The sequence below is a fragment of the Hydractinia symbiolongicarpus genome, chromosome 10 (assembly GCF_029227915.1).
Source record: "Hydractinia symbiolongicarpus strain clone_291-10 chromosome 10, HSymV2.1, whole genome shotgun sequence".
NCBI classification, from domain to species: domain Eukaryota; kingdom Metazoa; phylum Cnidaria; class Hydrozoa; order Anthoathecata; family Hydractiniidae; genus Hydractinia; species Hydractinia symbiolongicarpus.
In genome coordinates this window covers 23,331,841-23,349,554 of record NC_079884.1, presented here as the reverse complement: position 1 = coordinate 23,349,554, position 17,714 = coordinate 23,331,841, and the positions used below count along the sequence as shown (strand labels likewise).

General features: G+C 33.7%; 1 protein-coding gene across 1 annotated transcript in view; it reads left to right on the top strand.

The window, feature by feature from the left end:
• Positions 1-11,912, top strand: part of LOC130612521 (suppressor of SWI4 1 homolog) — a 29,992-nt gene extending 18,080 nt beyond the window's left edge. The window contains exons 2-16 of the mRNA XM_057433841.1: positions 1,219-1,267; positions 3,440-3,592; positions 4,021-4,122; positions 4,572-4,622; positions 4,751-4,828; positions 5,195-5,287; positions 6,870-6,946; positions 7,042-7,149; positions 8,119-8,239; positions 9,080-9,158; positions 9,946-10,000; positions 10,109-10,183; positions 10,482-10,540; positions 10,704-10,814; positions 11,600-11,912. Coding sequence (XP_057289824.1) covers positions 1,250-1,267; positions 3,440-3,592; positions 4,021-4,122; positions 4,572-4,622; positions 4,751-4,828; positions 5,195-5,287; positions 6,870-6,946; positions 7,042-7,149; positions 8,119-8,239; positions 9,080-9,158; positions 9,946-10,000; positions 10,109-10,183; positions 10,482-10,540; positions 10,704-10,814; positions 11,600-11,853 — 1,434 coding nt within the window. The 5' untranslated portion in view covers positions 1,219-1,249 and the 3' untranslated portion in view covers positions 11,854-11,912. The remainder of the gene's footprint in view (positions 1-1,218; positions 1,268-3,439; positions 3,593-4,020; positions 4,123-4,571; positions 4,623-4,750; positions 4,829-5,194; positions 5,288-6,869; positions 6,947-7,041; positions 7,150-8,118; positions 8,240-9,079; positions 9,159-9,945; positions 10,001-10,108; positions 10,184-10,481; positions 10,541-10,703; positions 10,815-11,599) is intronic.
• Positions 11,913-17,714: the final 5,802 nt, after the last annotated feature.

Here is a 17,714-nt window from a genome sequence, read left to right as displayed (position 1 = left end):
TTTTACTCCAAAAAATTATCTGTGCTTAAACTTCCTAACATTGTTCTTAAAACTCCAAAATGTGTCTAGCTGTGCACTCTCTTCACCTAAAATACGGAAACTTTTCACCTCCAAAAAATTTGTTATGACGTCAAACCGAATCACCGAATTGCTCTGTGAAATAAATTAGTCTGTTTGATTGGCTTGAATTTGGGGCAGTCATTTGTGTACAAATGTGCCAATCTTCCCAGTCAGAATGTCACATGGTACCACTTTTGGTTGAGGAAAAACACAGATTTTTATTCTGTCAAACTTTCACAGAAGAAGCTTTAACTAAACAAGAACCAGCTGTAGCTGGCTATACAAGTATCTGAATTAAAGTAAAGCTAAATTAGCAAAAACTCACCTAAAACAACACAATATGTCAGGTTTAAAGTTAGAAATCAAAGATTTTAGGAAAAATTCGCCCCTAATTTATAAAGAGCTTACAACATGCATAACGTGACCATAATGGCTACCATAAAACATGTGGAACTTTAATTGGTTAAAAGGTATCATGTGATATTTGCTGATTGGGAGAATAAGCCACATATTTTATAAATAAGGCTTTGAGGTGCGTGATCCAACATAAGATTTCCATGAATTAAGATTGTTGTTATTTCGACGTTATCTGACATTCCCATGCACTTGAGTGCACGCTTGTCACCTTGTATGCAAAAGACCTGGACTATATTATACCAAGCTTTTTTGGTCTAGTGTAGCATTGTGGGGTGGCATAAAATGCCTGTGGGCCGTAAATCCAGAACTTTTTATACTTGTAACGTTGGGACATTTAATGACATAATAGGGGTCAAAAATGATGTAAAATAAAATATATATAGGTCTTTTCCCAATTTTAAAATAAATTGATTCTTGGTAGAATTATGGACTGAATAGAAAAAATTTCACATAAAAAATATAATTTTGGATGAAGTGAAATGAAATATAGGAGACAATAGCTACTTTCACTTTTTCATCAAAATGGATATGAAACACTACTAAAAGGTCAATTTTCCTTGTCCAGAAGACTTTCTTATAGAAAGATATACTATTAATAGCTTTAAAAACACCATTTTTGCCCTTTGAATACACTGCAAACTAAAAAAATAGAGTAAAGTGAACAGCTACGAACCTTTTTATGAAAAAGTAGATGCCCTAATCAGGTATACATATTGTATTCTATATCTTATATTTACTTTTAGCGTTCTAGATAAAAATAAAATCTTATACAATGGGGAAAGCAAAAAAGGTAAATAAGTCTTGTATTCTTCTTGCTGTTGTAATTGGTATTGGGAGAAAATGTAAGACACAAGCCTAGTAAAACAGGACTCATTAGGAAGAGTCATTTTTTTTTACTGCTTTGTTAATTTTTTTTTCATAATGGAGACAAATGGTAAACTAGTGAACCCCAAACCAAGAGTGTATATGAACCAGTCCTTGTCTTTCATAGCGGAAATAATGTTTAAATAAAATTAACTTTTATATTGAACTTATTTAAATCATCTTTAAAAACATGTGACTGTTTCACTTTTCAAAATGCTAAAATAAAAAAGGCAGTTTTGTTTGCTACCTGTTGTTAGGCATTGTTAATAAGCACCAGCAAGAAAGTTTATAGCCTTTTAACTGGTCTATTATATATTTTTAAAACTGAAACTTATTTTTTTAATAATTTTTTTTCTGGTCTTTAGTTTTAAATTTAAGCAAAGGGATTTTTTCTGACATGACTCGAACCGGAATTAAGTGTGTGGTCTTTTAATTATGCAGTCCTACAGATTCCTTAAAAAATCAATATATGGTAGATGTGACACATGTTTGAGATTTTGTTTGTATTAATGGATAGGTCCAACCTAATTTTATTTGTTAACAATGAATTATATTTGAAACTACTAGCTAGAAATATTTTTTAATAATATACTTGATTTATAGTGGATTGCACGCCTAAGCTATTTTATTGACATTTTTGTGTGCGATAATTTGCTAAAACAAAATATGCGAGTGCGATCCCACACAACATTTCTGGTGAGGCTTGGTTAAGATAAAGTTTTAATAATAGTTTACGTATATTATACTAGTTGATTGGCCCATTTACAATTAACATTTACAAAAGTATAATTTTGATGACTTTAGCAAAAACCTTGTGCTTATGTGAAGAAAATTTGTTTTTGAAAAATTAGTTAGCCTGTTGCCACTATTGTGTAAAGCTTGAGACTGTTCACATTATACCGGATAAATTTCATGTCGTTATAAAAATCATATCGGATAGACATTCTGTTTACACTATCGAGGATGTTTTGCAGCATGATTTTGGTACTGGATAGCTATCATGACGCAACGTTTCAAAAACTGATTTTTTTAAAAATATTTATAGTGGCAGTGCCCAGAATAATCTTTCGGCTTTTAGACAGCTTTCAGATTTTTTCCACTGGATACGTTATGTATCGGATAGGTTTTCGTAATGCAACCTTTCATAATGGAATGAAAGGGAGAGTGTGGTTTTTTGTCATAGGCCTTCTTAGGAGCCTTCTTCGTATTATTTTTTTACATAAACCAGTTTTCTCTTTACAATTAATGCTTTGTATGATATTCATCATACGATAAAAAAACACTTTGTAAAGAGCAATTTACCATCACTTTGAGCCAAATATGCCCACAAAAATACAGAAAATACACTTCCCAGTTGATGTTATTTAGATAGATTTTCTAAAATTGAAATTGTGCTCCAAGTGATAAATCAGTCAAAAAAGTGTAATGTGAACACCTGTGAACGACACATGTCAACATGCAACGATTTTCTATCCAGTATAATGTGTTCTAAAATGCAGATCAAAATAATGTTAGCAATGTGGTTTTGTTGAGAAGTTGAGGAGATATCAGGCTTTATAGGTTTTGCAGACACCAGCAATGAACCACCAAATTTGATTGAGAAATTTGTTAATTCATTTCTTCTATTAAGTTCTGGAACTAGAACTGTAATTATGGAACTGTAAACATTCATTAATTAGTTACAATATAAATAGTAATAATAATTTTTACACAGAATCACCTTATATTTCACAATAAGCAATTATACAAATATGATTACAAAGTAGTTTTCTAATAGTATAACTTAATTAACAGTTAGAGAAGAGATATTTTCGGATGGTTCCAGCCTTTGTTTCTTTTGTAGCAGAAATGAGCTTAGATTGGGTAGCAACTTCCAAAGACTTTGCTACCATCCCTTTCAACTTTTTGTTGAAAATTTTTTTTGCTGTGCCTATGTTTTTTTGTTGGAAATGCTAGAATAGTAACTTCTGAAAACAGAACTTAAATAAACATTTTAAGAGAACATTTAAGAAAGTTATTTCCCTCGATTTTGTGTTTCACAAAAGTATTTCTCAAAGTTCATTCTTTTATATTACTGCTAAATTTTTGTATTTTTTAGAAAAAGAAGACAGTCAAAAAGGCTGCCGAACTTACTGATGACTCCACTCCAAGGTCCTTTATCTTCCACAGAGGAGAAGTTGGAAAAACAATTCTCCAACTAATTACAGATGTACGGCATTTATTGGAACCATATACTGCCACCAATTTAAAAGTAAGTTAGCAATAGAATAATTTTTTAAAATTAGATCAAGCTCTGTCCTGGGGATGTGTTTGCGTAATTTAGTGTATATAATACAAAAAAAATGACTGAAGTGTTGGGTAAAGAGCAGAAATGCTAACAAAACTGTTTTTATCCTTAAAATTACTTAAATATGTCAAACTCATGTAAATTGATTCACTGAAATCATTAAAATTTTGTATGCTTTGTACTATGTCAACACAAATAAAAATTAAAGGCACAATAAATAGCCAAAATGGAACATAATTGATCACTCCATGATGAATATTTTTCTATTATAAAACAACTTGAAAAAGGTTTTAATAGTGCGTAAACATAAAATGCTAAATAGTGAAATAAAGCAGAGATAATTTTTCAGTTTAGGCAGTGCCAATGTGTTGTATACATGTTCTTTTGTTTAGGTAAACAAAAATAATGTCTTAAGGGACTTTGTTAATGTTGCTGGTCCATACGGTATATCTCACTTCATTATATTCTCCACCACTGAAAAGTCACCATATATGGTAAGATCTTTTTTTGTTGAATAAAGGTTACACAAATTTTTATGGTCAAAAAAGGTTGCCGAATGCAAGTTTAATTTTAGATACATATATATTTGGGAGCTTAATTGTGAGGTAAATCTAAGTCAACATTCTGTTGATGCAGGTTTCCTCTATAAGTTTAGAGGTCCTTTTGGCCCCTAAGTTGCTTAGCTCATTGCTTACTGACACAGTACTAGTATGACCTACCCTGACCAAAAAATTGATTTGTCAGTACTGAACTTAACAAACACAAATAATGTTATCATAAATCACGCTATAGTGCTAATATATGGTAATATATGTTGCTTTTGAGGAGACTTTGCACAGTTGAACTGGGAGGTTGATTATTGAAAGAAATGTGCTTTGGGTATGGATGAGGCCTACTATTGTTGCTTAATTTCCGCTTCATCTAGGTCTTACTTACTATTTAGAAATTAATTCGTTTACCAAGAGGACCAACATTGACATTTAGACTAGATGAGGTGGGTATGGTTACTATGTATTTATTGCCTGCATTGATATGTTTTGTTTCTTATAAAAGTACAAAAACCAACATTGTCTAATTAATTAACTAATCGATGTAAACTATCCTAGTTATGTTTTTTTACAGTACTCCTTAATGAAAGATGTAACAGCCGTGCTTAAAAGACCAAAAACCATTGGTGCACAGTTCAAATTTCCTCCACTGGTGAGTAAATCATGTTTTATGGTATAATGGTAAACTAACGTGCAGGTTTTTTCAGGAGAATCATCAATTGCATATGCACCACTCACTTGCGCAATAGGTGTGCGATAATTAGCACATGCAAAATGTCCAAACGTTTAAGTGGTTTATACACTCTACCAAAAGAATTCCCACATGATTCGTCATTTCTATAATTTGTATTTTGTGACCAAACTGTTTCTTCAAATAGTCATGATATCATGTGGAAGCCTTGACTCTATGGGAGATGTTTCTACGTTCTCAGTTAACTTTTCTTAAAGCACTAGTCCGTCTACTTCTCATTCTAAAGGTATTCTGTATTTACCATTTAACTTTGTTTTTATTACTAAGGCTGTGTTAAACAATTTCAAATCTGAATCATCAGAAGTTAAATTAATGACAACAGTGTTCCAAAACATGTTTCCAGCTATAAAGGTCCAAAAGGTAATTTTTACTTTTTCTATGTTTTTCTTGCTTTTACATAGGGTGAGTTTAGATCACTAACTAAATTTATTTGTGCAATTACGTGTGAAGATTAATGCTTTAAAAATTCTAAAGTGGCAAAATGTTTGCTTTCTGTAAGCTTGAAAGTATCATTTTCTTTGTTGCAATTTTTAGCAGGTAATATGTTAATTTTGCCATGCTATAAGGTGGTAACTGAAGTCAGGGTGGCCATGCGTGATCTTTTTTAAAAAACCTCCGTTAAAGTCCTTAATGGTCTTCTGAAAAGTTAAAAAGGTGACCAAATCTCCTCTTCAACTCCTCTATTTTTCAGATACACTGATAATAGTTTGATAGTTTTACTACTATAGTACAGAGATTTTAAATTTGTTACAGTGTTATAAACTGTTCTATCTTTTATGTTATCAATACGTCTCTCATCAAAAACTTTATTTCAATCATTTATCCTGAAAGTAATACTTTCCTAAACATATTTGTTCTTGACATCAGAAATTGATAGACTTTAAAAACCTAAAAAAAAACGTTGATCCTCTAAGATCCTCTATTTTTCTTTAAAAATTTTCATTTTTGCGAAAAAATTATCTGAATTCAGTGCAAAATCTTCTTTAAAATCCTCTTTTTTGTGGCCACCTTCAAAGTACAAGCTATGGTAGTTTAATCATTATAATTTAAAATCACATTCTTTTTCTGACAGTGTAATTCTCGTCCATGATGTTAATTGTCGCTTTTACAATGCTTAAATGGTACCTATATGCTTTTTTATAAACATAAATTACCAAATAAGATTTCTCTAACTTTACTAAATTTACAACATTACTTGTGTTCCTACATTTCTTACCTTCAGTTTTCTCATTCCTTTTAATTCATGTATTAAAAGATTTAACCTGTTTGTAAAAAATGTCATTATTTCTGCTTTTACAGTAAATTAATTTACATGTAACAAACGGAGTTGATAAGTCCTGATTCAGTTACTTTAAAATTTTGGTCGCTTTTTTGTGCATATGCGTTCGTATACAAACAGCATTGGGATCATAGATACAACTAGTCGTTAGCCCGTGGAAGAATCCACGTGTTCGCCCGTCGCAGCTAAGCTACCATTTTGCGTGACAGACAGACGGACGGACGGATAGACGTATACGGGCATTATAACATAGAAAAAGGAAATTTTCATGTTCTACAAGTCGTACATTTTATAAAACAACTAATGTGGTCGCAATTGTTTAATTTTGATTAACATAGGAACCTGACCAAACATGTTAATTTTTTTTTTTCAAGAAGATAGTCAACACAAAACAATTAACCAAGCATGTAATGGGCTAACTTAAAGTTGTTGCTATCCTAGCAAATTAACAAAATAATGTCATTTTATACTAAATACGAATTTAGTGCATGCTGTCTGGATTAGTAACGGAACATTCATTCATCTTCCTAACTAAACAGAGTTTTTACCATCTCACGATATTACTAATTACTTAAATTTGATATAGCGCTTAACATTGGTGGAGTTTTTTAACGCAAGATAGGCTTTTATATATTTTACGACTTGTTATTTTATATCTTGCAGGTTAAACTTGGTGAAATACGCAGATGTGCCATGTTTAATTACGATAGCGAAACAGGTGCAGTGGACTTTAGACACTAGTAAGTTTGTCTTTCTTTTTATGTAGAATTTTACTTTGTGAAATCTCTGTTGTGTTACTGTTAGTTTTTTACCTCGATTTTGTGTTTTGTTATAGCAATATTGAAGCTGTTCCAGTAGGTGTTAGTAGAAGTGTGAAGAAACTTTTGAAGAGTAAAATTCCAAATCTGGGATCCTTAAACGATATAAGCGATTTCGTGACAGGGTAAGTGGACTGTTTTTTTAACAATTGCAAAAACACTTTGAAATATTTTAGTAAAGACAGGTCAAGACAAACACTTGCACTACTGTGCCTAAAATTGGCCTGTTATCATAATTAGTGAGTCATTTGCTTGGACAATCCCTCAGCAGATGGCTTTTAAAAATTTTAGTGCATCTTCGTTGTTTTTTTTTAACCAAAGGACTTTTGTTACATCGTGTAAGCAATCAATAAAAGCCTGTTAATATTGGTAAAAATAGTTATTTCACTTTCATTTTACTTTTGCACTGAATCCGGTTTATTTTTTTTTGTTTTGATATTTATTTTTAAACCTAAAATCTAACAAACATTAATGGTTATGAACATTATGCAATATGCAATGCAAAAGGTGGCAATTATTGATGGCTAAATCGAAATTATTACTTAGTGAAGTATTTTATCCATAAAATTTTATTAAATCGTAAAATTATGAGATAATTATAATAAGGTGGTGAGTGTATGTGAACAGTTCATGGTAATTACAGCTCTTCAGTTATTCATTTTCCAATCTTGACATCATAATATCACCTCTTATTAAAACTTTTGACAATTCTTCTCAATTGTCAACTGATCCTTTCAGCACAATGTGGTGTATCCGCTAGTCGCGAAGCTAGATATGTAATCTCTTGTTTTATATAGATAGAACAGTAGATAGAACAGTTTAAAAGTTCTTATGTATTTTCAGCTGTCCTTTTAGTTTTCAATGTTAGTTTTATTCTCTAAGTTAAATTTGAAAATTACCCATTAAATTTTAACATTTTCAGGTTACCTTGATGAACGATAAAAACAGCTTAAAATAAGCTTTAGATCAAATGGTTGCCTCTTCTTGCTTAAGCATTTTCTTAGATAGGAGAAAACCAAAAAAATATGAACCAAACAACATCAGGAGAAGATGGTTACAGTTCTGAAAAATTGTCATTTTTTCTTTATTTTTAGTGCTGCCTACCTGTCAGAAAGCGAAGGCGAAGATCCTGCGGATTCTCAAGTAACACTTCCACAAAGAGTTCCTGGACGTGGTAACATAAAGGCTGGACAAAGTGCTATTCGGCTAACAGAGGTAAACGTATTCAATCCGTCTGTTTGTGCATGTGAAATCCATAATGATAACAAAAAAATCGAAACAAAACGGGGTTTTTTCCTGCTTATAAAATGGCGTCTTGCGGTGGATTTCACCTAAATATTGCGAAAACTTTGTTGAGACAATTGGAAATATTCCTTGTAAAATTTTTTTAAATCAATCCTCTAAACCGCTCTTGGTCGTTGTGATTTTTGCCAAGGGCCACCGTCGCGTTTTTGTCTTGTAAAAGCTTTTTATTTTCGTAACGATTATTTTTTAAATGTTAGAATACATATATCATCACGTTTTTTAGTCAATTTTAAATGTTAAACAAACCAATTTTAATTGGCTAGAAATTGATACAATGACAGGTAATCGGGGCACAGTGCAATAGCAGTCTCGTTAGCTTGTGATACTTTTACAGCGGGTAATTCTGACACCTTCACGACAACTTGTTGTGTAATAAAATAAAAAAAATGATGGATGAATGTTTTAGCTATATAGGGTAACGATAGGTTGAAACCTGTCTTTTATTTAAACCGAAGCTACAATGCAATATTGCAACTTTTATGACAACTTATTTTGCAGAATTAAAGATATAGGGTTACTGTGTTTACTAATGCAGTTAATCTGGAGACCGGATTATGCATGGCCGGAAGAACCCATAGGTTTTTCAAAGGCTAACGACTAGTCTGTTATAATACCCGACGTTCTGATTGTGAGCCAAAAATATGAGTTCCCGTTGATGTTTCCAGGAGCTAGCGACTGGTAGTTAAATAATTCAAATTTTGATTTGTAGTGGTCGTATTAGCAATGTAGTTGATTTTTTTCTTGTTTAAGATGGGACCACGTTTAAAGTTGATGTTGATTAAAATACAAGAGGGAGTAAATGGTGGAGAGGTTTTGTACCACAAATTTGGTAAGTGTAACAATATTTTGTTATTCTGTTGAAATCTATTGTTTCGTGAACTCGCTACGTTAAGGAGCGAATAAAAGAAGCGAATAAAACAGGCTTGTATTCTATTTTTATTAATAGTGCTTAATGCGAAAGTTTATTCTTTAAATCTTTCGCGATCTTGATATTTTTTATCCGTAATAAATATTTTTTTAAACCAAACCTCTAGGAATACATTGAATATGTTTTTTTGAAAATCATAACTGACATATGACAAAGCGCATAGAACTTTGTTGACTGTTCTTAAAAAATTTTTGAAAGTAGAGTTAGTGTAAAGGCGGGTGCAAACCGGGCATGTTGCCCAGCATTTCAACCAATACCCGCTGATCAGCATGTTTGGTCTGGTTTGCTTAAGGCGCCAACATGTCAGGAAAGAAAAAAAAATAGCTAAGTTGGCCAATATTTATTAAATTTTTAATAAACATTGACCACCATCGTCATCAAACATTGGCTAAAACCACATGATATGCGGTTTTCTTTGGGCGCCAACATGTTGGCCAACATTTTTGACCAACATTTGAGATTTTAAACGAACAATTTGAATGTTTTGCTTCGTACTCTGACATCCTACATCGAAAGACAACAAACAGTTAATAAATGAATATGTAGAAATGTTAGCCGCTTGTTGTTTGGGAAAAAAATGGTGAAACAAGCCGTACCAACATGTTTGCCCGATTTATTGGTCGAAATGTTGGGGAGTGGGGAAAAACTGGAGAACACTCTGTCTTTAATGTTGTTACATGTTGTCTAGTTGAGAAAACGGAAAAGCAGAAGAAAGAATTAAAAAAGAAAAGAGAACAAGCCAGGTAACTCTTCATTAAAATTAATTGCAAAAAATAAAAGCGATGAATTCTTAAAATTATTTTCTGGTTAATACTTTATTTTTTTACTTTTCCTTTTTTCTTCCTTTTTAGAAAACTGAAGGAACAACGTCGACGTGAACAAGAAGAAAACATAGCTCGAAAAGGGAAAGAAAAAGAAGAAAATAAGTAAGCAAAAAAGTTTCAATGCACATTTTGTGTTCTAAACAAATTTGTTGCTTCATAACTTAATTTTAGTCATAATAACTAAACCGAAAATGCTTTCTCTTTGTTCAGCATTGAGTTTACCCTTTATGCGAGTGGCTTTTGCTTTTAAATCTTAAAACGGTCACACTTCCATCGTCATAGCTCGCATCATGTTGTAAAGGAATACCCTTCAATGTCAAGGACATTCTCAGCATCAGCTCTTTTAGGCATAATTTTTATAGCAGTCAAAAATTGTTCCTAAATTTGTTTGTTTCTATAGAAAGCGAAGCATAGCCGGTATGAAAAGAAAAGCTGGTGACGAGAACGACAATGAAGAAGGTTTGTAACGTTTTTGATGTGTCTTTCCGCCCTTGTTGGGCGTTCGGATTTTCACGGAATAAAAGTTGGCCGGACTTAAAAAAAAAAAAGGATAAACGCTCAGTAACAAAGCTCATAAGGTTTTTAAAACTAGGTCTGAAAATTAATTTTGTTCTTTTTTAAGACAAGAAAATGGAAGAAGATGACGCCAATGATAAAGAGGATGACGTAAGTGATGGTGAGGATGACGACGTTGAGTATTATCGTCAAGAAGTCGGAGAGGAGCCAGACGATGGTAAGTCTACTTTTTGGACGAAGCATGTTTTCTATGCTTGAAACACCGTAAAATTTCAATGTATTTAACGAAAGTTAAGTGTGCCAAAATTCGTTCGCTCGAAGCCTTCTAAGATATTCATGTTATTAAGTCTTCCCACTAATCTTTTCCTTAATACGCTCTATTTTATATAGGCGTAACTTTTATAATCAAATGCTGCAAATTCTCTAAAAAAATCAAGCATAAGTGAAGGATATTCCCAACCTGAAATTTGATGATTTAAGCCTTATGGGAGAAAGAACCCTCTTCAAATAGAAGAGATGATGACATGCCTTTAATACAACTTTTGTTATGTAAAGCACTTTGAAAAGATTTATTAAAATATGCTTATGAAAAACACATGATCAGGCTCAAAATAAGCTTATTTGAAAAAAGAAATATTGCATTTGAATTTTGAACATCAGAAATTACAACTTAAATCAACTACATACTGGTTAATTCAGACAAAGAATAAAAAGAAAAACTGCTTACGAAGCAAAAAACATAAAACATTTTCTTAGGCTTCACATAATGCTTAGCTTATGCTTAAAAAATGATCGAATTTAAACCTACGGATGCTTATGTCATGGTTATAAAAAAAACATATATTTAAAAATCTAAGTGTTGGAAATACGGAAAAAAAATGTTGCATAATAAAATAACGTAATTTGTTGTATAGAATTCGTTCTATCAGTAGAGCTTTCAGTTGACTCTGTACAGTGAAAATAACGCATGTTCTTATCTAATTTTTTTATTATTTTCTTCAGATTTGGTGAAGAGCTTGCCAAAGAAGCGTAAATTCTCACAAACGAACAGAAGACCTTTCAAAAAGAGAGACACAAAGTATAATAAAGATAAAGACAGAGGGACGGAAAAGTCTTTTAAAGAGAATATTAAGTCGAGTAAAAAGAACGAAAAACTTCACAAAAATAAAACAGCCGGTAAACTTTTTAAAAAGTCGAGCAATATTAAACTTAAACGAAAAACTGGAGCAAAGGGAAAAGGAAAAAGAAAAGTGTAAATATTTTATTCTGGTGAAGCCAAAAACACCTTTTATTAAAGATTTGTATTTCGTTATAATGAACCTTTTCTTTGTTTTAAGCAGTATAAATCGTAAGTTTAATGTGCTGGATAATGCCATCAATTCATTTTTGCGTAAAGCTAACACTATAAACAAGGAGTCTTTACAAACATGTCCATCGGAAGTTTTGCATGTTGGATGAATGAATTTGAGAGGCAACAAATTTTTTTTAATTTTTTTTACATTGCCGTCTAGTTCCACCGAGTTTTTCCTTGGAGGAGGTTAGGTCTAAAATTTTGCTGAGAACAAACTCAAAATCCCCCACATCCATCTGTAACATTTCTCGGAAACCGTGTCTATCTTCAATAATTCCTAAATATATTTCCCAAATAATATTTCTAAAAGTATTTGTAAAATATCCCTCTTCTTTTTTCATTTCTATCCATTTTCTTGTTTTTTTCTCGGATTGGTTTTTCGTCATCTAAATAAATGATAGCTGCAAGATCCTGCATTATGAATTGTCGAATGAATAAAAGCTCTATGTTGGATGAGAAGCAACTCGAATGTAAAATGCGATTTATCCAACATTTGAATTTTCATCAAACATTTATCGAACATTCGAATCAAGATGTTCAATGAGATGTTGTATGCATTTACCCCCCGCCTATACCGCCGCCCCTTGGTTAAATGTCAAAACAATACGCTAAAATTATTAAAAAGAAATATTTTTGTTCCGAAATTTTTTGAAGTTGATGTAGTACAGGTAATCGCTAATTCTATCTGTCTGTGACCATCCAAGCGGATGTGTTCATTTGCAAGTTTTTGTCAATGTCGTTGAATTATACCCCCCTATCCAATGTTTCGGAAAGATTCGAAAATCGATGGAATTATCCAAACGGTCTTGTGCGATCAGTAAGCACGCAAGAATTTAAAAGCCAAAAATTGAAGGATCCCTCTACTATAATTACAAAATACACATTCTTTAATTTTGATGGCTATAGCCGGGCTAATGATTTAGGCATTTGGAACAAGACCTCTCTGCTGCAAACAGAACAGTTGGGCTTCCCGCTGACGAAAAGTTGACGAACAGCGCAAATGCGCTTCTTGTTTTTCTGGGGAATGTTGCATGCGCTTTAAAAGAATTTATAATGAAGCCTTCTCCTCAACAAGGTTTGAACGAAGGAAAGGCGAATTTACAACTACAGACATAGTAGAGCTCGTAAAAACTCAGAAAATGTTTTCTGGATTTTGTGTAACAGACGGAGAACCTTTTTTAGTATTACCAATCTTGGGCCGATACATGGCAGATTGCATCCTTACCGCACTTACCCTCCACAACATGTTGATTAAAAGTACTAAATCAGCTAATGCAGTTCGTCCAGATTCATTTGTTGATACTACTTTGAAAGTTGGAGAATGACGTCACGAAACACCTACTGAATCGCTATATTCTGTAGAAGTTCCTCGACGTGGGCACAATGCTTCTTTACATGCCAGTTAGGGAAACTTTCATGGCAGTTGAGTGGCAATGGAAGTATTGTTAATTGAAAAAAATGGGGGGAAAAGATATGCTTGACTTATAGAGTACCATACATCATTTTTTTGTTACTGGGTTTTAATGAAGAAAATATAAAGTAAAAAAAAGAAACATAAATATAACTATTGTTTATCATTTCCGTATAAGTTTGTCCTCCTTGTTCGAGTTGGGCATGATTAAAGGACGCTTAACATTAACGATGGGGGTTGTTATTAAAAGCAACTTGATCTCATGTACGTTGGTGGAATTTAGGAGTGAGAAGGGCGCGGGGCTGGGTTTGAAGGGTTGCTGCAAAGACTGACAATTGTATCAATTGTATCAAAAGTGTTTCTTTACTTTCCTTCCTGTGTTAAATCTAATCACATCTCAGTTTTAAATAAAACATCAGATATGTGTTTTTTTGCGATTCGCCTACTGCGATTTTCCAAATTTGACAATTTTTCGTCTACTTACATTGCACCGTTAGAAATCCTTTGGACCAGCGGTTCTGAAGGAGAAACTGCTTTGGATGTGATACCCTAACATCACAATGCCTTTCTAACGCCTTATCTGTACGAATTGTCCCATAAATTATTAATTATGGTAATTTATTCGTTTTGCCTTATATCACAATCTTTTTGAAAGTCCATTCAGTTTAAAGTGAAAGAAAAAATGTGATTTAAATGGTTAATTTTTATTCTGTAACGACTAAAAAAATCTTATTAAAAGTCTTCTTATTCATGTCAAACTCTACCCAGACCTCCACTCTTTTGAATCACAAATATCAATCCAGGAGACTAGTAACTACGTTTGACAGGAGATATACCAATTCAAATTGTTCATTAATTTATATAAATAAGTTATAATCATAGCGAGAACGTGCTTTTCACTGTAGTGATAAAATAAAAATTTAAAAAATGGATCACAAAACGTTTCTAATGCAGTTTTTACTTGCAGTTAGCACTTACGCAAGAGACGAACTTGCGTTCTACAAGAAATTTTTTTATTATTATTTTTTATTAACTGTCTTTCAGGCACTTCCATATTTTACAATGGCTATTCGTCCTATTAAAATAATAATAATATTTAAATAAAGAAATAAGTTATTCTATAAAAAAAGACACTGTAAAACTGTAGACAAGATTAGCAGAGTTTAAAGTGGCGAAGGATTGAAAGACATCGATATAATAGATTCTGACGGAGAATTAAGACCAGAACATATGAAAATGAAAATTATACACCAAAATATATAATAAAAATAAAAAAAATATACATATATTAAATATATTTATTAATCGACGGGCTTAAGAAATAAAAACAATCGAGCAAATGAACAAAATTGAGACTAAGTAGAGCAGAAGGAATAAATCAAAGCATAAAGTATTGCTCATGGATTGGTCTCAATCGGTCAGTAGATGTTAAGTTAGGATATTGAGAAATTGTCGTTTAAAAAAAAAAAAAAAAAAAAAAAAAAAAAAAAAAAAAACTAGGTATGTTGCATAATAAAAATCGCAAGACCATGGTCTAATCGCAATCATGGCATGGTCTCGCAATCGCAAGACCATGGTCTAATAAATATTTTTTCAAAAAAGTACGAAATTTTTTGTGATCAGGTTCTTCTCTGATAGCTTTGGGAAGATCATTTAGAAGGCGACTTGCCTTACCAAGAAACAATTTCTCCGACACATTGATTTCATACTTAGAAATAACTTCGTCAACATTACGAGTTCCACGTCCAGCAATTCTCAACTTGAAACCTTTCAAATACGATGGAAACTCATCCTGGTGAATCGATTTGTGGGCAAGTTTTAAAATTTCAAAGTGTATTTGTTGCTGAATTGGCAGCCAACCAAGTTGTATTACATCCTCGAGCGTGGAATATCTCAGCGTTACAAAAGACGCAATTCTGCACAATAGTTTATCAAGTTTTTTCAGCTGGAATAGTGGCAGGTTCCAAAACAATGAACAGCAATAGTGAATTTTCGAAATTAGAAGGGCTTCTGCCAGTTGCTTCCGCAAACGAAATGTTGCTGTGCGACGAAGATAGCGAAGAACGTATAGTTTCGCATAAACTGATTGAGAGAGTTTATTGATATGGGTTTCCCAGGTTAGATTTTGATCGAACTGGATGCCAAGAAGTCTGTAAACGGTAACGCGTTCAATCAGTTGGTCCGAGTGATGGATATGGAATGTTGAATGGTTGGGGTTCATGAGGTCGTGAAGTTTTGCCATTCTCGGTGTTGACAAAAGCATGATTTTCGTTTTTCTGTTATTGAACGCAAGATTATTTGTGGTCGACCATTGCTTCAGCTGGTCTAATCGTTGAGTCAAGTTGTTGATTGTAGGTTGTATGTTTATAGTCTTACAATGTTCATAGATACTTGTATCGTCTGCATATTGGTTTGTGGTCCCACCATCGACGTTGTCTTGTAGGTCGACCGTATAAAGGTTAAATAGTACAGGACCAAGAATTGAACCTTGAGGTACCCCAAATAACACTGTTCCGTAGTCAGATTGTTTGTCGTCTATCTGAACGAATTGGCGGCGGTCACTGAGGTACGATAACATCAGCATAGCAGCATTGTTGGAAAAGCCTATCCTTCGTAATTTAATCAACAGGGTTTTGTAATCTACAGTGTCAAATGCTTTTGAATAGTCCAGAAATGCTGCTAGCGTGACCTCGCCTTTGTTCATCGCGCCAACGATGTCGTCTCGAATCTTCATTAAGAGTGTTTCGGTCGAGTGACGCTTGCGGAAACCGGACATCGTTTGGTGGTATATATGGTTCTGTTCGATATAATCAACGATCTGTCTTGCCATTAAACGTTCGAAAAGATTTGATAAGATCGGTAAAACAGTGACAGGTCTGAATTGGTCTGGAGTAATGGACTGTTCTGTTTTTGGAATTGGTGTTACTTTGCCGATTTTCAACAGCTGATGAAAGGTGTTTTCAGCTATCCCTGAGTTGATGATGTGAGTAAGTGGGGATGCGATGTGGTCAGCAATGGGTTTGATGAGTGCTACAGGGAAGTTGTCGTAGCCAGCGGAACAGTCGCTTCGAAGATTTTTAATTTCTCTGAGCACTTGATCGTATGTGACAGGACGAAATTGGAATTCTTGGTCAGCTTCAGTAACGAGGTCTTGAAGAAGGAGTTGAATTTCTTCTTTAGATTGCGATCCAAGGATTCTGGGTGCCGTAGATATGTAATGTGCGTTTAGTTCGGAGGGTTGGATGTTTATAACGTTTTTATTTGGATGGAGAAATCGGTGGATTAGTTTCCAAATCTCTTTAGGCTTTTTCGATGAAAGAAGTCTGCGGTAGAAAGTCTTTTTGGTGTATTTTATCTGTCTTTTTAGAGCGTTTCGAGCATTTCGAAATTCATTCCAGTCGGCATTCAACTGAGTCTGGTGGGCTAAAGTACGCTTTTCGTGACAAGTTTGTTGTAGGTTGGTGATTTTTAAGTCTTTCATCCAGGGTGCCGGAGAACGGGTGACCTTGATTCTCTTCAACGGTGCGTGACGTTCGATGCACTCAAAGAGTAGATGGTTGAGTGTGCTTAGGCTGTCATCGGTACAATCAGTTGCATAAACGACATTGAAAGGGATGGTTGCGGTGTCAGCAACATACGCCGACAGGTCAAAATTTCTCATGTCACGAATGATCTTGTACCGTGGTTCAAATCTGGCTACACGAGTATTGATGCAAGCGAATACAGCATCGTGGTCGCTGATTTCTGGTGTTGGAAGAACTTCACAGAATTTCACTTTGCAGGAGGAGTTGGTCGAGATGTGATCGAGTAGGGATAATCCTTTTCGTGATGGAGAGTTGACATGCTGAGTGAGGTCGAACGATCGAAGGGTTTCAAGGTAAGAGTCTTTAATTTGAGAGTTCTGCAAAAGATCAATATTGAAGTCACCTGTTATCACCACATTTCCTGACCAGTCGAGAGTAGCGTTTCCAATGATGCGGTCGAAGTTGTCGAGCCATTCTGCTTTTTCTTGGTGTGTGAAGTTCGGCTGGTAGGCGACACAAAGGAGTAGCTTCGAGTGTTTGTTTTTCCCATCGATTTCAACCCATAAATGTTCGAGAGCTGGATTGATATTGACGATATCCTTGCGCAATTTATGCTTTATATTATCCTTGATATAAACGCCTACACCACCACCACGCTTGTTATCTCGAATATGGTAGTACATTGTGTAACCTTCGATCTTTACGTACTCGAGTAGGAAAGGGTTGTCTTTTAGCCAGGTTTCGGTGAGGGTTATCGCATCAAAATCGTACTTGTGTACAAAAAGCACAAATTCGTCGAATGTAGACACCATTGACTGAGTGTTGAGATGA